This window comes from Danio aesculapii, chromosome 16 (assembly GCF_903798145.1).
Source record: "Danio aesculapii chromosome 16, fDanAes4.1, whole genome shotgun sequence".
Lineage (NCBI taxonomy): Eukaryota > Metazoa > Chordata > Actinopteri > Cypriniformes > Danionidae > Danio > Danio aesculapii.
The window spans coordinates 29,116,975-29,138,910 of NC_079450.1; the positions used below are offsets into that span (position 1 = coordinate 29,116,975).

Below are 21,936 nucleotides of genomic sequence, written 5' to 3' on the forward strand. Positions count from 1 at the left end.
TTTCCTGCATTTGGAATACTAGGGGTTATTTGAGATTCAGCTAAAAGCAGAATTTGTATAATTCTTAAAACACAATTACTCTGTAAAATCAATACACAAACGTGTGCAGTACCTTAAATATTAAGCTGCCAAAACAATCTCTTTTTACAACCCATTAAGGCACAGGTGCCAAACTCTGGAGGGCCGCAGTTCTGCAGTTTAGTTCCAACCCTAATTAAACACCCCTGATCAAACAAATTAAGCCCTTCAGGCTTGTTTGAAACCTACAGGTAAGTGTTGCAGCAGGGTTGAAACTTTTGACGCCCCTGCTTTAAGGTATCTTTATGTTTATGAAGAATAAGACCTTTAAAGACCACTGTTCTGCCGTGTTTACCACAATCTCCTTACTAAAAACATCTGAAGCAGCTAAGTGGTCTAGGTCAGGGGTTCCCAAAGTTTTCACGACCCCCAATATCCTCTGAGGTGTTTCTACATATATAAACCTTGCATGGAACGGTAAACACACTAATATACTTCATTTAATTATTTTTAATGTACTGTATGTGAATGCTGCAAATGTGCCAGAAAGTTTTACCTGGTGCTATAAAATTCAATCTGCTGCATCTGACGCTATCTCTGTGTCTTTAATATAATGTAATCACCCCAAGGGTCACAATCCAATATGAAAGAAAATGAATTAATTAATAAATAAATAAATCGAAAGGCTGTCGCTACTATTTTTATCTTCAGTAGGTTATGGATAAAATATGGTAATTTTAATGATTTAATAACATTAGTTAGATTTTTGGAAATCACCAAGAGACCCTCACTTTGGGAACCACTGGTCTAGGTGGTCAGGATTGTTTCAAACCGAAAGGAAGATGTGTTAAAGCAGGGCTTGAACTGAAGTGTACACGAACAGGGATGGCTACCCTGCTTTGTGTAGCAACAGGTGAGTGGGCTTGACAAACCACCTATAGCATACACTCATTCCTCTCTTATGCAGCAGGCCTTTTGTTAGAAACACTTCTATGTTTCTGTTTGTACAGATAGATCTTTTATATTTTTATACTTTGTACTTTTTACAGCCACATACTCTTTATCTAAAGTTTTAAAATATGTTATATTTGTTTTTATTTTCCATTGCATAAGTTCCAATACATTTTCTGTGTACTTCTTATTGTTATTATTTTTAAGGTCACGAGTGGTTGTGTAAGCATTGCACTGCATATCATACTGTGTTTACATAAAGAGGACTTTAATAAACTAGATGTAGACTTGGACAAAGTTAGTAAGCAATTCTAGTCTCAGGTTAAATCCTACAAGGTTTAAAGAGTTAGTTCATCCGAAAATGAAAACTCTGTTATTAATTACTCACCCTCATGTCTTTCCAATCTCCTGAGACATTTGTTTGTCTTCGGAATACAAATGAATATGTTTTAGGTGAAATCTGAGAGCTCTCTCATCCTCCACAGCTCATGTAAGTGTGCAATATACTAACACTGAGGAGAAGAAGCTGTTGAAATCTTTTTGTCTTATGTGCACACAAAATTATTCTCATAGCTTGATAAATCAGATTGAATCACTGAAGCCATATGGTCCATTTTGAGGATGTTTTTTCAAAGTCAGTCACAGTCAGCTTTATTGTCAATTCAACCACATGTACAAGACATACAGAGAATTGAAAATTATGTTACTCTCAGACCCTAGGTGCCTAATAGAGACTTGCAGATCAGCTGAAATGTCACCCGAATCTACTTCATACCACCCGTCACTCGCCCGCACATATAATTTTATCTGATTCATACCCGACCCACACCCGATCATCATTTTAATAATTCAAATTCTTTGTTTTAAGCCTGAAGATAGGCCAGCGTTTCAGTGAGTGAGATTTAGTGAGCTAATCTCTGATAAAATAATACACTAAGTTTTTCCTTTCCAATGGCAGCCTGTTGTTTTGCCCTGTTACAAACTGTTTGGCGATGGGGTATGATAGCATCAGCATCAATGCACCGTATTTGGCACCGATGTTTATTAGTCTTTGGGCCACTTGGAGGAATCCCTTGCCAGAGACAACATTGAAGGGACGAAAATAAAATAAAAAATCAGAAACAAAAATCAATAATTAATAAGGAATTAACAATTATTCTCATTCATCCACAACCCACCCGCAATTAATCTTAATGTATTTTTATTAATTATTTATTAATTACAGCCTCAAGTCTTTTTGAATATGATGCCACAAGCTTGGCACACCTGTCTTTGGGAATTTTTGCCCATCAGGTTGGATGGGAAGTGACTGTGTACAGCCATTTTCACATCTCTCCAGAGATGTTCAATAGGATTTAGGTCTGGGCTCTGGCTGGGCCACTCAAAAACATTCACAGAGTTGTTGTGAAGCCACTCCATTGATATTTTGGCAGTGTGCTTTGAGTCATTGTCCTTCTGGAAGATGACCCAATGCCCCAGTCTGAGGTCAAGAGCACTCTGAAGCAGGTTTTCATTCAGGACGTCTCTGTACATTGCTGCATTCATCTTTCCCTCTATCCTGACTTGTCTTCCAGTTCCTTCTGCTGAAAAACATTCCCACAGCATGATTCTGCCACCACCATGCTTCACAGTAGAGGTGGTATTAGCCTGGTGATGAGCGGTGCCTGGTTTTCTCCAAACGTAACACCTGGCATTCACTCTAGAGAGTTCAATTTTAGTCTCATCAGACCAGAGAATTTTTTTTCTTAAGGTCTGAGAGTCCTTCAGATGCCTTTTGGCAAATTCCAAGCGGGAGTGGCTTCTGTCTGGCCACTCTACCATACAGGACTGATTGGTGGCACAGATGGTTGTCCTTCTGTAAGGTTCTCCTCTCTCCACAGAAGAACGCCGGAGCTCAGACAGAGTGACCATCAGGTTATTGATCACCTCCCTGACTAAGGCCCTTCTCCTCCCATAACTCAGTTTAGATGGCCGGCCAGCTATAGGAAGAGTCCTGGTGGTTACAAACATCTTCCACTTACAGATGATGGAGGCCACTGTGCTCATTGGAGCTTTCAGAGTAGCAGAAATTTTTCTGTAACCTTCCTCAGCCTTGTGCCTCGAGACAATCCTGTCTCGGAGATTTCTACAGACAATTCCTTTGTCTTCATGCTTGGTTTGTGCTTTGACATGCACTGTCAACCCAGGGACCTTACAGCTGTATGCCTTTTTAAATCATGCCCAATCAACTGAATTTACCACAGGTATACTTCAATTAAGCTGCTGAAACATCTCAAGAATGATCAGTGGAAACAGAACTTCACGGAAAAGGCTTGAATACTTATGTACATATAATTTTTCAGGTTTTTTATTTTTAATAAATTTGCAACAATTTCAAAAAAATATTTTTTCAAATTGTTATTTTGGGGTATTGTGTGTAGGATTTTGAGGAAATAAATTAATTTAATCCACTTTGGAATAAGGCTGCAACATTAAAAAAATGAGGAAAAAGTGAAGCGCTATCAATACTTTCCGAATGCACTGTAATATAATGTAAAAATATAAGTAAAAAATAAAAACAAAAATTTGCAAACGATATAAGTAAAAAATAAAAAAGATTTTTAGCACCTTTCTGGACTTTGAACAAATCCTTGTTGTCTAAGGAGGATGAGAGAGCTCTCAGATTTCAGCAATAATATCTTAATTTGTATTCCAAAGAGTGAAGATCTCAGGGGAATGTAACGACATGAGGCTGAGCAATTTTCATTAAAAATGAAACACTTCAATCACTGTGGCTATACTTTAATTTATTCCGGTGCAAAATCTAGTCTTAAAGAACCGTTCATGAGTTAGCTGTAAATGTCATTTTGTGATCTGTAACATTTAAACTTACCACAGGGTCATATTCCCAAAGCTGGTTGCCTTTCAAATGATGGCACTTAAGCATCATAACCGGGCCATTGAGTTTGGACACATCCAAACAGAGATCATCAGTTCGGATCTCTTTATTGGCTGTGTATGAGAAAACCTGAGAAAACGGAACAGGTCGCAATACATTATATCATAAAGATCAACATCCTTACCAAGTTTGCATTTTAAGAATGAGGAAGCCTGAAGATCTGACCTGGTTGCCACCCATGCCATGGCAGTTGAAAATGCCCACTTTCTCATTCTCTTTTCTGGCCATGTTATCCAGACACTGGTTAGTCTCCACATTACGTATCTGCAATCGGACAGATCACACAAATAGATTAGACACACTCAAGCAGCTCTCCTGCATGAATAAACACAGTCACGTCTCTGTCTGAGTGTCAAACATGGTTAATTACCCAAAGCTTATCGCACATCAGGGGGGCGAATATCGACGAACTAAGAGACAACTGTGCCAATCAAACACACAAATACACAAGCAAATGTGTACTTGATGAAAGACAGCAGATGAAGGGAAAGACTGCTCACGGCTTTCATCCAATACACTGAGTTACACAAACGTCAAGATCAGTGGGGCTTAAACCATGACAAACACATTTAACAGCTTCACCGGCAGCATGCTATTATATTTAGCCGCTGATTCATGTAAACATTAATTTATTACTCGCCTGTTATTTTAGAAAGCAAATAATCCAAAAGTGTTAGTAAAAAACAAATTGAAGTTAAATCATTGTACTGTACAGCCCTCATTGCTGAGTTCTTCATGGGGCTACTTGGTTACAAACACCTGTGAGCCGAGTAAGTTCCAATATTTTGACAAGTGCCTTGGATACTGCTCGGATTTGATTTAAGTGCGCTCAAGTAATTTAAAATAAATGTGCTTTCCCCAAACAGACATGGTATTACCCAAAAGTTATAAGACATATTGAGGTTACAGTCATCATCACAGAATGATTAATGCTTGACAATTCAATATTTTAGCATTCTGTTTGTATTGTTATTTTTGAGAAACACAAATAGAAAAGGAGCAACCTCGCACACAGAAACCCATTTTATAGATATGAGATCCATTAGGAAAAGACACTTTTTGTTTTTGTGTGTGTGTAGATGCCCGACGCCGAAGATTAGGTAAACAGTGTTGCTGACAACATTAGCAAATCCATGATTTATTAGCCTATCGATTTATTTTTATTGAGCTAGCATGTTTATTTTTCCAATCCACTGGTTACAATTGAAAGCCAAACTTGGAAAGAACTTGTATCAGGTCACTAGTTTCTTTCTCGCCGACTTGCATGCTGTACAGATGTCAATGGCACTTATGTTCAGGTCTAGTAGAGTTAAAACAAATATATATTTATTCATTCATTCATTTTCCTTCGGCTTAGTCCCTTTAATCATCAGGGGTTGGCACAGTGTAATGAATCACCAACTTATCCAGCATATGTTTTACACAGCGGATTGGATCTCTGGGAAACATCTATACACACTCACACACATACACTACCGCCAATTTCATTTATTCATTTCACCTGTACCGCATGTCTTTGGACTGTGGGGGAAACTGGAGCATCCGGAGGAAACCCACACCAATACAGGGAGAACATGCAAACTCCACACAGAAATGCCAACTGACCCAGGCGGGACTCGAACCAGCGACTTTCTTGCTGTGAAGTGACAGTACTAACCACTGAGCCAATGTGCCGCCAAATTATTTAAATGCTGGTCTAATTTGTATCAAGTCATTTTTTAGCCAAACTTTTCTTTTAAAAATATATTTATGCAAATCAGGTTTGGATAAGAAGTGAATCAGGTTAATTTGGATGGGGATTCGGATTTTAGGATTCAAGACCTCTACCTTAAAGAACAGCATATCACCATTATATCTTTCAGTTATTTTGATTTAAAATTGGCGTCATGGTGGTTCGAGCCCAGGCTGGGTCAGTTGGCATTTCTGTGTGGAGTTTGCATGTTCTCCCTGTGTTCGTGTGGGTTTTCTACGGGTTTTGTTGTGGCTGGAAGTGCAACCGCTGTGTAAAACATATGCTGGATAAGTTGGCAGGTTATTCCGCTGTAGCGACCCCTGATGAATAAAGGGTAATTTCTAGAAACCTGTTACCATTGATATCCATAGTATTTGTTTTTCCTACAATGGAAGTCAACGGTTACACATTTCTAACATTTTTAAAAATATCTTCTGTTGTTTTCAGCAGAAAAAGGAAACTTACAGGTTTGGAACCATATGAGCGTGAGTAAATTGAACATTGAGGGTGAACATTGAGTATCCCTTTAAAACAGACTTAAAAAAGTGGGAAAGTTAAATTTCATTCATTCATTTTGCTTCGGCTTAGTCCCTTTAATTGTCAGGGGTTACCACAGCGGAATGAACCACCAACTTATCCAGCATATGTTTTACACAGTGGATGCTCTTCCAGCTGCAACCCAGTACTGCATACACACTCATTCACACACATACACTATGACCAATTTAATTTATTTAATTCAAATCATGCAAACTCCACACAGAAACGGCAACTGACCCAGCTGGAACTTGAACCAGCAACCGGCGACAGTGCTAACCACTGAGCCACGTGTCACCAAAAGTTACATTTTAAGGGTATTATATATAATTATTACATTATATAATATTTTCAAATCAGCAGAATACATTTTACTTCATTTGTATTTCTTGGAATTTTCTTTCTGCTAATGCTGTTCTGTTTCAGACTGATACAAAAGAGTAACTCATTTGTGAACAATTCATTCATTTATTTTCTTTTCGGCTTAGTCGAAACACATGTTTTACGCAGCGGATGCCCTCCCAGCCGCAACCCATCACTGAGAAACATCCATACACACTCACTCACACTTATACACTACGGACAATTTAGCCTTCCCAATTCACCTGTACCGCATGTCTTTGGACTGTGGGGGAAACCGGAGCACCCGGAGGAAACCCACACGTGCGCAGGGAGAACCACACAAACCACACAGAAACGCCAACTGACCCAGCCGAGGCTCAAACCAGCGACCTTCTTGGTGTGAGGCGACAGCACTACCTACTGCGCCACTGCGTCGCCCTTGTGAACAATTAAATAAAACAATTAACGAAAGGCTCCAGACTATGTAGTAGAGTGAATTAGTTCAGCAGAACAGCAGGAAGAACTGCACTAATGCTTTCAAGCAGCTAGAAATAGGCACAGAGTAAAAGATTGATTTTAAGAATCAATAATGAAATTGTTGAAATGAAGATTGTGAATAATTGTGTAATCCATACATGTATATTTTTTTCAGTCTCATCATCTCATGGCTTACTGCTTTTTCTACTCTCCCATCTCTAAAACATTTTCTTAATATAAAAGTTTAGGGCAACTTTATATATACAGTTAAAGTCAGAATTATTAAACCCCCTTTCAATTTTTTTTCTTTTTTAAATATTTTCCAAATGATGTCTAACAGAGCAAGGAAATTTTCACAGTATGTCTGATAATATTTTTTCTTCTGGAGAAAGTCTTATTTGCTTTATTTCGACTAGAATAAAAGCAGTTTTTATTTTTTTAAAAACTATTTTAGGGTCAAAATTATTAGCCCCTTTAAGCTATTTTTTTTCCCGATAGCCTACAGAACAAACCATCATTATACAATAACTTGCCCAATTACCCTAACCTGCCTTATTAACCTGATTTTAAGCCTTTAAATGTCTCTTTAAGCTGTATAGAAGTGTCTTAAAAAATATCTAGCCAAATATAATTTACTGTCATCATGGCAAAGATAAAATAAATCAGTTATTAGAAATGAGTTATTAAAACTATTATGTTTAGAAATGTGTTAAGAACATCTTCTCTCTATCAAACAGAAAATAGGGGGAAAAATAAACAGGGGGGTTAATAATTCAGATTTCAACTGTTGATATAACATTTATTTAAGGCTAAAACATAACTACTAAAACATAATATCAAAATGGTAATTTATATTATAGTATATTTTACTATATATATTAGGGCTGAAAAAAAAAATAAAAAATAAAAACTGCTTTTATTCTAGCCGAAATAAAACAAATAAGACTTTCTCCAGACGAAAAAATATTATCAGACATACTGTGAAAATTTCCTTGCTCTGTTAAACATCATTTAGGAGGATTTAAAGGGGGCTGATAATTCTGACTTCAACTGTATATCACAGCAAAACAAAATATCGCTGCAAAATATCTCTTTATAATATGTATTTTTAAATAATAAAAAAACCTCTCCAGTTTATTGACCAGCAACGTAGAGCTTTACGATCAGGTGCTATTTAGTGGCTACACATGCTGCATTCCAGTGACATCATTTCCTCCCTGCATTATTCTGTCTATGTCCTGCTAAAGTCTTCACAATGTCACCATCAGTGGCGAGGAGAGACAAAGATGAGCTAAAAGAGAATGAACCACGGACAGCGCAAAGAGAGATAGAGCCTTAACCAGCCAGAAGAACAGACAGACTCCATTCTCAGTCAGCTTCAGACATCAGAGATGACATGCATGTTTTATTCATAAGAATGTCTGAAAACGAGAGAAGCAGAGATGGACAGATGGAACGAAAGGGTGAGAGACGAAGCAGGAAACAGGACGATGACAGAGGGAGACAGAATAAGTGTCTCTCATTTTCCAAACACAGTTACTGGGACCAAGAAAAAAGCTGATCAATTCCTGTGACATCGTCAACCCTGAGAAAAAAAAAACACTCCTCGCTAATTCACACCTGCGCTGCACACACACATACACACAGATGTGTTTATCTCACTATGCATTGATTTCCCTTTTCCAGCGCGTGTATGGGTGATTCTACAGATGCATTTGGTGTTATTATTTCTTTCAGCTTCTTTCAAATTATTATATTCTGAATTATTTGAATAATTTCTCACTCATTGTCATGGATCGCAAGATGCTACAGGGCATAAAAATTGAATATTGTTATGAATATTATGAATAAAGTGTGTAGCTGAAAATTGTGATTTCTTGTCCGGATTAGACAGTGTATTTTTTAAACATCATAATCACGTAATATTGTGTAATCCAAACTTTAAGTCAGTCAGACAGTCAGACAGCCAGCCAGACAGACAGACAGACAGACAGACAGACAGACAGACAGACAGACAGACAGTTAGTTCGTTAGTTAGTTAGTTAATTTGTTAGTCAGTGATTAATGGTGATGCGGTGGCGCAGTGGGTAGCACGTTCAGCTCACAGCAAGAAGGTTGCTGGTTCGAGCCTCGGCTGGGTCAGTTGGCATTTCTGTTTGGAGTTTGAATGATTGATTGCTTTATTGATTATTGTTATTCTGTTATAAAAGTCCACAAAAAGTAATTTTTACTAATTCTAGCACTAAATTGGCAACATTCAAAAGGACATGAAAATGCATCTCTTCCATTAACATCACTAAAATAAATAAATAATAAATACATTTACTATTTCCTCCCTACTCTGGCCTTTATTTCACCAACAATATCAAAAACTTTGTATTAGTAGCAGTTCTTGTGAGCATAGTGTCTTTATGGTGAGTCACCTACTGCCTTTCTCATTTGTAGGTTTTTTTTGCACAAAAAGTTTGCACAAAATAATTTATCTTATGAAATATCTCTCCATAACTCTTGAATGAATTACTTTACTGTGCCATACTTTACTTTTAAGGCCTATCTGTTACAACTATATAAGATATCAAGATTGACAAGTTCTGAAGCAGTGTTTTCTCTGAGAAAATATTTGAATCTTAGTCATTTTTTCAATGTCATAATTTATTCATTCATTTTCCTTCAGCTTAGTGCCTTTATTCATCAGGGGTCGCCACATCAGTATAAACTGCCAGCTTATCCAGCATATATGTTTTACACAGCGAATGCCCTTCCAGCTGCAACCCAACACTGGGAAACATTTATACACACTCATTCACACACATACACTACAGCCAATTTAATATCTTCAATTCACCTGGACGAAACCCATGTGAACACAGGGAGAACATGCAAACTCCACAAAAGACAACTGACCCAGCTGGGACTCAGTTAGACCAGTAGACCTTCTCGCTGTGAGGTGACAGTGCTAACCACTGAGCCACCGTGTTTTAGTAGTGTATTAATCATGATTTAATTAGTGCCATGTCCTCTTATCATGTATGCTAGCAAATCAGATTTTTGTTGAAAATGTTTAAAACTGTCACTTGTGTTAGTGTCTAACTCCTTAATGATGTAATTGACAAATAATACCACAAATGTAATGTAATGTGTATTTATATAGCGCATTTATCACGTATGGCCATACTGTACACCCAAAGCGCTTCACAATCATGAGAGGGGTCTCTGCACACCACCACCAGTGTGCAGCATCCATTTGGATGATGTGACGGCAGCCACATGACAACGACACCAGTGCGCTCACCACACACCAGCTATAGATGGAGTGGTGAGAGATAGTGATAGAGGCAATTCGGTGGATGGGGATGATTGAGAGGCCATAATTGGTAAGGGCCAGGACACCGGGGTTACACCCCTAGTCTTTAAGAGAAGTGCCATTGGATTTTGAATAACAACAGAGAGTCAGAACCTTGGTTTAGCATCTCATCCGACTAATGTCTCATCGCCCACTGACAGTATAGTTTCCCCTTCACTATACTGGGGCATTAGGACTCACACAGACCACAGGTTGGGTGCGCCCTGCTGGCCTCACTAACACCACTTTCAACAGCAACCTAGTTTTTCCATGTGGTCTCCCATCCAGATACTGACCAGGTTCAGCCCTGCGTAGCTTCAGTGAGTAAACGGTCTTGGGCTGCAGGGGGATATGCTTCTGGCCAAAAATGATTTTATTAAAAAAGTACATAAAAAAATACTGTTTTTGTTTACTTATGTTCCTTGTATTCCTTTACTTAATGTCCCCACAAGTATAGCAATACCAGTTTATTTTGACCTTGGGTGTGGATTTTTGAAATGGCTCATAAATCACCCAGAATGAAGAGTTTTAAATATGAAAAAAGGTTGTATTTTGTATATGGGGCATCCTGATAGCTGTAAAAGTGTGTGTTAGTGTGTGTGGATGGGATTTGGTAGTTTACAAGAAAGGTACAACTAGAAATGTAACATGAGTGGTTTATGAGGAAATGCCGTGTGTCCTTATAATTCAAAATGCTTAAAAATCCCACTTAACAAGGTCTTTTGGCATACAAAATTTGAAGGTTGGGTTTAGGGGTGAGGGTAGGCTATGGCCATACGATAATCACCTCATAAACCACCAATACCAACATGTGTGTGTGTGTGTGTCTGAGACAGAGATACAGACCTCTCCCAGTGAGTAGTAGTGGCGTGGTATCTGTGAGTCTGGGTAGACATTTTCCAGGTACCAGGAGAAGGGCTTGCATTGCAGTCTCTGTCTCAGGGATGTTCTGGTTGAGATGTCTCCATAATCCACTTTGGTCACACCTGCAACAAACAAACACAGGCAGGAATGCAAAATGGTACATAAACCCAGGCATTCAGATTTGATGGTGTTGTGGGTGCTCGGAAAGGTGTTCTGAGAGGCTCTTGCTATGCAGTGCTAATGTTTTACTAAGTGGTTTGTAGGGTGTTTGGGGAGGTTGCTAAGTAGTATTGTTAACCTTGTCAACACAAATTACTGCTAAATATGCATGTTGAGGAGTATGAAGAGATTTTTCCATTTTGGATTTTGTCAACAATAATAAAGACATGGTAAAATATGAATAGATGTGAGGAATATAACTACAACACATTTAATGGATTGCATTCAATGCTGTTTAAAAGCAATTGTTTGGCTGCCATATTTATACAGGGCTTGACATTTACACCCGTCAACTGCTGCTTCGTCACTAAAGATTAGAATTTTAGTTTAAGACCGTTTGTCAACATGCGTGCACATGTGATCTTAGAATCAAAAAGCAGCACGACTGATAAGTGTTAGCGCGAGCAAAAGAAAGCAGGTGAATATCGAATGAGAGGTTGATCTGGCGCACAGTGAACCACAGGCGATCCTAGCTCACTGACGACAGTGTCGCATGCACAGCTGAAGTGATGCATCATGTTTCTTTGCGCGAACAAACCATGCCTAGAAATACAACTGGTGCGATTGATTCTCTTTGAAATAGCTTTTCTCATTTTTTGCAAATTTTTTTGCAAGCAGCAGCGGTTGCCGCTTTCGCTTTAACCATTCTTTGAACAGAGTATTAATGACCCTAACGTTAACCATGCGCACACGATTATCCTCTCATTATTGCACGTGGTATGTTTTTTAGTTGCTTACAGTTATTTTTGGTAATGGTTTAATCATCACCCTTTACAATCACATTGCTTGAATGGGAGATTAACTCTCCATTTATGTATAGTTAACTGGTGATCTGGACCTTTAGCCTGGACAGACTACTGTGTATAGCTTTTGATACATAAGAAAACATTTTTTAATGTCAATTGTTTTTTAAGAAAATTTTTGAAAAGTTTGGTGTGGCCAGATAAGAAAATGATAAATCCTAAAAATACCTAAAAAGTCATGTGAAATAAAACTAATTGCAATGTGACACTATGAAACCGCTACCCATTTGCTCATGATCATTGAGCAAGGTCACAAAACACAAAAAAATTAATTAACGATCAAGTAATTTTAGCATGTCAAAGTCAAATTTATGCATATAAAATATGTTTTACCAACAACAAACTTGTGGCTAGTGAAAATTGCAAGTGGCTAGTAACGTTGGAAATCTAGCCACAGTGGCTGGTGATCAAAAAAGTTGAATTTTAAATAGACAAAAACATAAATTATTACTTAACTGAAAATTTGACTTCTTGTTTGGGCAACTAACTGAACTGAGGCTTTTCAAAAAGTAGTATTGATCATAAAACTAAAACAATAAAAATTGTAATTTGTTATTAATTACATTATTATTATTATTATTATTATTATAAATAGAGCTGAATTCAAATAAAATAGAAATATAAGATGAGCTGGCAACTTCAATCACCTAAAATTAGTTAAATGAAAATGAAACAAAAATATATTTAATTAAACCTACATACAAATAACTATACACTATATAATATAAAGACACATAAATCTAAACAATAATTATACCAAAACAATAACTAAATAATTGGGCTCCACAATATATTGTTTCAGCATCGATATCGTGATGTGCGTATCCGGAATAGTCACATGTCAAGCATTCAGGTACACAAAATTATCATGTTTCTAACTTTAGGAAATTGTAATAATATTTATGTATAAATATGATGAAGACTATACCTGGTCATTTTACATTTGATTATAATATTTGCACCTGAATACTGCTAGACTTCCAGAAATCCACAAAATACTGTTTAACTTGTATCTTTGCTGTATGGCAATGGTCTCAAACTCAATTCCTGTTTAGCTCCAACTCACACCTGCTTAATAGTATCTAGTAGTCTTGAACAACTTGATTAGTCGGATCAGCTGTGTTTGATTAGCGTTGGAGCAACACTGTGCAGTGCTGCGGCCCTCCAGGAATCGAGTTTGAGATCTATGCTGTTTGGTATTTGTCAGTGCTTGTGATTGGTTTATTATATTTTATGCAGTTGATTTCCCTATTAAATCATCCCAATCAATCTAAAATTATGAATTCTTAACATATTGAGCAGTTTATTCTACATCTGGTAATTATACTGGATATCGCAATATGTATCGCAGAAAAACAAATATTACAATGTATTTTTTTCCAATATCAAACAGCCTTGCTAAATAACATAATTCCTGTGTCTTACCATAGAAAATATCATTTGAAAATTTGGTTTGACTTTGAATTTCCTTTTCAATTAAATAGTAAAAATACACTGTAACACACATTTTAAAATAAAAGACAAAAAACAGAAACATTTGAAGTGTAAAATATTGACTAAGCTGAACAATGTCTTCAAAAGACAAAAACACTGACTATAAAACACAGACTAACTATATAAACACACAGTAAAATACAGGTAAAATGATATAGTAAAAATATATGCTCAAAATACTGACTGTTTAAAAATCTTCTTCAAAACACACACACACAAACCCCCTTACACTTCAGATACAGATTCAGAGACAGTTTAAATCTCCCCTTCAGTGAAACCATTTTGTTTTGCTCCCCAGATAAAACACTGTCTGATAGCTTAGAAACGTAACCGCACACTTCTTCTCCACAAGCAGATTCATTCATGTCTGTAGCACAATCGCTAAAAGACAAAGTTGAATGTTTATGGTTATGGTTTTTGTTCAAGCACTTGCCTCGCAGCACTAACAATCAGGAAAGAGTCTACAGAAGCCTTTGTGTAGAGAAGTGAAAGAATAACACACAACACACACAGTCACACACATCGCTCTGAGCTGCACTGGACACTATTGACAGTGACATTAATATCTATTATCCAGCATTCTCCTTCTGAGTCAATACGGCTCGAGTGCCCAGGAGCACTGATAACACACACACAGCACATTAAAGAGACACACACACAAATACAGAGACAGAAGGGACATGGGTTTCTTTCTTCTCTTTTAACATAAAAGCTACATTCTTCAAAATATCTTCACCAGAAGAAACTTTTATTAGTTTAGATCAAGGGAAGGTTAAAAGTGAACTATCCCTTTAACATCCAAATCAGTTGATGTTTTCGACTGTTAAAATGCAGCCTACTGTGAGACATGCCTGATATTAAAAACAGATGTTCAAATCTTTTTACTTGACTTCAGTAAATGTTTAAGGAACTTACATTAGCCTCCTAAAACTTAGTTGGATTAAAATAAAAGCAAAATAGGCTGTATTTTAGTGACCCTCACATATTCTTTAAATGCTTAAAATGATAAATTATCTTAAAATAAACAAATACATTTATAGAAATGATATATATGTATATAATTTCACTCACATGGGAAATAGAGGCAACTTGAACGGTTTGTGAGCACAATTAAGTGCACACAGCATGCTATAGTATCTGATAATTGCAGGAAACAACTCCAAAAAGGCAATTGACTGTGTAAAGCCATAAAAAACAAAACATGTATATGCTGAGCTCAGCAGCTAATCAGCCGGAATGAGCTGAGGTGACGAGACAGCGAGCAGCAAGACTTAGCTGTCACTCAAGTGGCCACGCCTTTAATTATGCAGAATTAATAAAACTTAATAAAAATGAAATGGATGAGTTATACAAAATTTCACCCCCCTCACAGTTGTCATGAAGGATAATATTAGCTATATGCACCAAATATTTCCCAATTGATGTTTAAAAGAGCAAGGAATTTTTCACAGTATTTCCTATAATATTGTTGCTTCTGGAGAAAGTCTTATTTGTTTTATTTCGGCTAGAATAAAAGCAGTTTTTAATTTTTAAAAAGTATTTTAAGGTCAATATTATTATTATTATTATTGTTTAATTTTTTTGGGATTATCTACAGAACAAATCACCTCAACTTGCCTAGTTAACCTAATTAACCTAGTTAAGCCTCCAAGTTTAAGCACTTTAAGCTAAATGCTAGTACATTAAAATATATCTAGCAAAATATTATGCATTATCATCATGGCAAAAATAAATAAATCAGTTATTAGAAACTAGTTATTAAAACTATGATGTTTAGAAATGTGTTGAAAAAATCTTCTCTCCGTTAAACAGAAATTGGGGAAAAAATATACGAGGGGCTAATAATTCAAAGGGCTAATAATTCTGACTTCAACTGTACATTCTAAAGCAACTTATGTAACACGATTAACATCAAGCATGCAAAACCTGTAAGGCACACATTTAGATTGATACAAAATGAGAGAGACACTTGTTTAGGCTTGATTTAATTAATAAATGTTGTGTATAATAATCATCACTACTATTTATGCTTCGTTATTTCATTCCTACATTAGTTGTGAACGCTGTTAAACTTAAATTATTTACTGAGTGAGAGGACTCAAATAACACATTTACAATTCTTGTTCATGTTTAGCTTTACTTTGGGTTAATGTTTAGTGGAAATTTGACAATATTTCTGAATGATGGCATTCACAAAAACAACATTTATCAAGTTCAAACAAATTTAAATTGATGGTAATTGTTTTATAAACGTTACTTTGGGGGGGGAAAAGTAGTATATTTACCTGTATATTTCTGAAAGTGCAAGTTTCTGTTTTTTCTATGATATGACAACATTGCATGTTATTAGAAATTACACTGTGAGTATATACACTCACTATATACACTCATTTGTGTACCTACAATTCTTTTCCAGATTGAAAAATCATCTAAAAGGTGCTGTGATTTAACAATATTTCTGAATGAAGCTTTTAAAATCTATAAACCTGTGCGACTTACTGTACAAGTACTTTGTTTTCTTTCAAAAATGTATAGCATAACTGGTGCAGAAGTCAAATTACAGGGCTTTTGTACAAGGTAGTTATAAGAACTTGACAATGGACCACAAAACCAGTCATAAGTTTTCAAATTTTGGATATACGTAATGAATACATAAGCTTTCAGTTGATGTGTGGTTGATTAGGATAGGATACTATTTGGCTGAGATACAACTATTGAATTTCTGAAATCTGAAGGTTTAAAATATTCTAAACATTGAGAAAATCCTCTTTAAAGCTGTCTAAATGAAGTGCTTAGCAATGCAGAATACTGATTAAAGATTGAGTTTTGATATTATTACAGTAGGACATTTACAAATAAAATCGTCATGAATCATGATCTTTAATTAATATGCTAATTATACTTGGCATAGATGAAAAATCAATAAAACAGTCAAAAATACACCCATGCAGCATAAGACTGGTTGTGCAATATGATGGTTTGTGCTCCAGGATCACATAAGCATGTTCTGTGATAATAGAAATGTTTATGTGCTTGAACCAGCAAAAAGGAGAACTAAATCAACTTGTAGTGCTATATATCATTGAGCCTGAGAAAAGAACCCAATGCAACAGACACAGTCAATGCTAACATTAGCTTTCTGTCTTATATAACACTTTAAGATACTGCCTGTCTGTGTTTTGTATGCCATGCAAATACACGTACGTCACTGTAGTTCATATTGTGCTGGATTAGACCCTGTTTCTAAGTAGGAGCTAATTTACTCCCAGCAAATGCCATTACTAGGACTAAAATCCTACTTACTGTAGTTCCTGCAGTGCAAACATGTCATAAAGTCAGTACCTTCATAGTTCTAGTAACTCTGTTGCAAATGCAGCTTTACAGATGTGCTTTGTAAAAAATCAGCTCTGCATTATACTACATTTTAAAAGTGTGTAACATATGTTTGTGTCCATGCATGTAAATGCTACTGACCAGGTGAGATGATGTAGAAGAAGTTCTTGAACTCGTCCATCCAGACCTCTGCCAGCCGTCTGTTGTTCTTGTTGATGATCTGCCCAGTTCCACCAGGGAACGTGTACGGCGTCGCTTTACGAAACACGTGACCGACGTGAGAACATGTGACAATCTCAAGCGTCCCGCCACACTGCCAAATCTGGTAAACACAGATAAAGATTAGCTCTCAGAGCAAAAATTAATCTACAGTAGTAACATCAGTTCACTACCTGACAAAAGTCTTGTCGTCTGACTTCTAGTAGATCATTTTATATTAGAAGTGGCTTATATGAAAGGCGAAGGCCTCTAGATTACGCTTGTTTTACAAAAATAAAATATGATCATGCCTTGATTTTTAATTATTTAATTAGGCGAGTAAGGTCTGACTTTGCTTTGACAAAAGTCTTTTCACTTAACAGAAATAATGTACAGTATAGAATATAAAGTTATGGTGCTGTGGATAAAAAAAAGTATATTGTGTTTGACTCCAATGAGCATGGGGGACTGCATCCATACATCTCTGCAATGACTCAAATAACTTATTAACAAAGTCATCTGGAATGGCAAAGAAAGCGTTCTTGCAGGACTTCCAGAGTTTAACAGGATTTTTTGGATTCATCTTCAATGCCTCCTTTATCTTACCCCAGACATGCTCAATAATGTTAATTTCTGGTGACTGCGCTGGCCAATCCTGGAGCACCTTGACCTTCTTTGCTTTCAGGAACTTTGATGTGGAAGCTGAAGTATGAGAAGGAACGCTATCTTGCTGAAGAATTTGCCCTCTCCTGTGGTTTGTAACGTAATAGGCAGCACAAATGTCTTGAAACCTCAGGCTGTAGATCTCTCGCACACCCCCATACTGAATGTAACCCCAAACCATGACTTTTACTTCGCCAAACTTGACTGATCTCTGTGAGAATTTTGGGTCCATGCAGGTTCCAATAGGTCTTCTCCAGTATTTGTGATTGCATGATTGGGATGCAGTTCAACAGATGATTCATCAGAAAAATCGACCTTCTGCCACTTTTCCAAATGAGCAACTAGAAGTCAAGTTATTATTTGTTGCTCTTACAACTGGGATCGACGACAAGACTTTTGTCAAGTACTGTACTGTATATGGGCCAGAATTACTAACCAATTGTTTGTTAGCCATTAAAACAGTATTGCCAGTATACACTAGTCACATGCAGAGAAGACTTAGCACTGAAAATGCATGGATTACAGCTATTTTTGCACCCGACATGACTGAATATGCATTTGTATGCAGGGAATGTTTAAATCAGGGGTGTCCACACTCAGTCCTGGAGGGCCGGTGTCCTGGAGAGTTTAGCTCCAACCCTAATCAAACACACCTGAACCAGCTAATCAAGCTCTTACTAGATATACTAGAAACTTCCGGGCAGGTGTATTGAAGCAAGTTGGAGCTAAACTCAGCAGGACACTGGCCCTCCAGGACCGAGTTTGTACACCCCTAATTTAAATGAACCGTGCAAGACAATTTACTAACAAACACAGAAGCCTTTCACCATTGTATGTAAAAGATTTTTGTCATTAGCTACGTTTCCAGCCACCTATTTTTATGCGTATTTTAGATATGCGCAAAAAAATTGGTTGATGGAATCGCCAAGATGTGCATAAATTTAGAAAATGCCTATAAAAAAACATATGCACATAACTTTTTACTCAATAAGAGAAGATGTGCATAAACTATGATAGAAACACTTTTACTGAACAAATTCCAGTATGCGCATCGAAAAAGGTTTTGTTGTAAGAGACCATGTGATGATAAAAATGTGCGTGGATGGACAAACCAGCAGGCTGAGCACATTGTAAAACATCTGAAATGTTGTTTTGGTCATTCTAAAATGCCAGTATTAGTGTTATTATATTATTAATCACCTCCAGTACTGTCAACAACGTCTTCAAACGCCACCACGTGTTCATTGCGTGTCGGCCTTGTCTTCTGAGGTGTAAGTAATTTATTAAATAAGGAAAAGATTCACGCAACTTCTTCTACCGCAGCAAATTTAGTTTGGATATTTGGCCCAGTTAATCAGGAAGTGACGATTTTGTTCTATTTGACTTGTTGGATGGAAACGTTGCTTTATTCGCACATCTCTTATGCGAGATTCCAGTTATGTGCATAAATTTAATTTGCATCTTTGGATGGAAACATAGCTATTGTCTTGTCACTTGTATTAGGCTTATCTATTTTGGAATATGCCTATTCTTGGCCAATAAATAAATAAATATATATGACTAAATAAAATAAAACTATACTTTTGTTCAACATGTGTACCATAGCCGCATTTATTAAATAACAAAAACTTTGACATTTTAAACACTGATTAATTTCTTAACACAAATAACTGTCTAGCCGACCTTTACCCCAGTAGAGAATGAAATCTATATTGCTCTGTGCCTTGTCATAGTAAATCAACTGCACATTAAGAGCACTGGCTCTGCTTATTTGCCTCTACACAAATTACCCTGTTCTTTTTACATTGGTTGATATGCAAATCCAATGTTATGTCTCTGTGCATTGTCTGTAAATCATCTGCAGAAATTCCCACACCCATCAGTGCTGTTTTAGAATTGCAACCTCATGCATATTTGCCCCATTTGGTAAATCTGAGCCTATATATGCAGAAGTGGATCTGCAATGTTGGTTGGCTGATATTAGCAGTGAGACTGACCCTAAATGAGATCTCCAGGTTTTCTCCTCCCCAGATGTCCATGCCTGCATCATATGTGCCGATCTCCTGGAAATAATCTCTGTCTATGGAGAAGAGGCCACCTGCCATAGTCGGGGTCCTAGTAAAAAAAAAAAAAACACAAAGCAAAACACACAAGTTTAATTCTAAGCTGCAAAAACAGGCCCTTAAGGGGAATGATCATATCTCATAAAAGCAGCTCTTCCTCTCCTGTTCACTCCGTCACAAACAAGCACATCGCGTGTCACTCAGACGAACCAGATCTTCAATAGAAATGACATGTTTACATGTGCCTATTTTGGCAACAACATATCCTTCTTTAAATATCTTTCAGTCTCGTTCGTCCATTTCCCTCAGCAGGCACCCTCTGTTCTTTCCTGTTTTCCTTCCATCCATCCCCTGCAGCACGTCTCATTCACAGTCATGTTTTCCTCAAGTAAGAACCTGTTGTTGTTATGCTCTCAAGTTGTTTTCATGCAGAGAACCAGGCGCTGATGTAAAAAGTAGACGAAGTAAATAAGGGGTCGCGAGGGGAAAAAAATGCAAAAACAGAAAGCGAAGTGGCGACAGAACGTTGTGATAAAACAACCGCGCAGCTCTGAAAAACACGGGGGCTCTGAAGATATTTAACAGCAGAAGGCTAAGAGCTGCTCTGTTCCTGCAGTTATGAGGTGAGCAAAGTGCTGGTGTGGATTTAACGCTCCCCCTCGTCTGCATGTGTTTTAACTGCGGTGTTTAGCTTGAGGGCCGGAGAAACACTTTTATATTCCACAGTTGTAAGTTTCATGTAAAATACCTTTCCGGAAAAGAAAAGAAATAAATGTTGAATTTGCATTTAAAAAGTCTTTACAATCCACCCTGTGGTTAACACACATATTCACTCAGCCGTGGTGCTCGTGTGGGCAATATGAGTTCAGATCTATTCCTTTTCTTGCCTATTATTATTATTTTTTAGTCCTATCATCTACTGCTCATTTAAAAAAAGAGATATCTATAAGGATGAATTTGGACTCTAAAGAGAAGCAGTGTTTGAACTGCAATATTAATACAGTATACACATCACATTGTATGATGTTTTGGAAAACTGTGCAGTATGGGCTTATTATACATGTAACGTTATCATGGGCTGATGTGAATGCTAACAAAACTGTTGTCTATAGTTGTCATTTTTAGAATTAGGGTTTGGTTTTGGGTTATTGTATGGGATTATGTATAACTGTTAAATATTACAGTAAGTACATGTAATGTATACTAAGGATGCTCATTTCGGTTAATTTTAGCAACCGACAACCGCCGCTTGTTAACCATTCATTGGTCAGATTAATATTAAATTATTATTTATTTTAAAAAATAAGAATTGACGTGTCTATTTTGTTTCTGACACATTAATTAATGCATTTTGAATTACCCATTTATTTTAACATGCGAACATATTAACAACAGAACATCTTCACGCAATGGCAGTGTTTCCAACAGCATAGAAAAAAGAACAAACTAAATAAAAAGAATAAAATAAATAGGCCTGCCCTAGATATTTTTCACTTAAATGACAAATTTAGATCACAAAACGAAAACACAGACTGAATTCTTTTTAAGAACCAGCATACAGTAGGATTTTTTTCCCCATTATATGTTTTCTTTCTTCCGTCAAATAAAAATATCAGGCTACCTCATATTTATCACTCCACAGAAAATATGCATTTAATTCTTATATCATAAACTTCTGTCAGTATTTTTTATCGTATTTTCAGTTTGGTCCGGAATTATCATTATGCAAAAATCAAGAAAATCTATTATTTCTTTAAGCTATTTTAAAAATGGATATTTCATAAGAACCATTAATAACTGTAATTGTCCAAATGGAAAAAGGTTGGTTTGTTGGTTGTACACTAAATCACCACAACTATAGCCTTATTTTTGTGTTTATGAGCAGTGCCGGAGAGCGCTCTGATGGAGAGAAAATCCCGACGCTACGACTTGTGGCCGGCTTGTTTGCAAAGCACCGCACA

At 36.7% G+C, this 21,936-nt stretch overlaps 1 protein-coding gene across 1 annotated transcript in view; it reads right to left on the bottom strand.

The window, feature by feature from the left end:
• galnt1 (UDP-N-acetyl-alpha-D-galactosamine:polypeptide N-acetylgalactosaminyltransferase 1) overlaps positions 1–21,936 on the bottom strand; it is a 216,068-nt gene that overhangs the window by 8,673 nt on the left and 185,459 nt on the right. The window contains exons 8-12 of the mRNA XM_056474779.1: positions 19,910–20,027; positions 17,193–17,373; positions 11,185–11,324; positions 4,073–4,171; positions 3,842–3,976 (exon numbers count right to left, since the gene is read on the bottom strand). Of these exons, the coding sequence (XP_056330754.1) occupies positions 3,842–3,976; positions 4,073–4,171; positions 11,185–11,324; positions 17,193–17,373; positions 19,910–20,027 (673 nt within the window). The remainder of the gene's footprint in view (positions 1–3,841; positions 3,977–4,072; positions 4,172–11,184; positions 11,325–17,192; positions 17,374–19,909; positions 20,028–21,936) is intronic.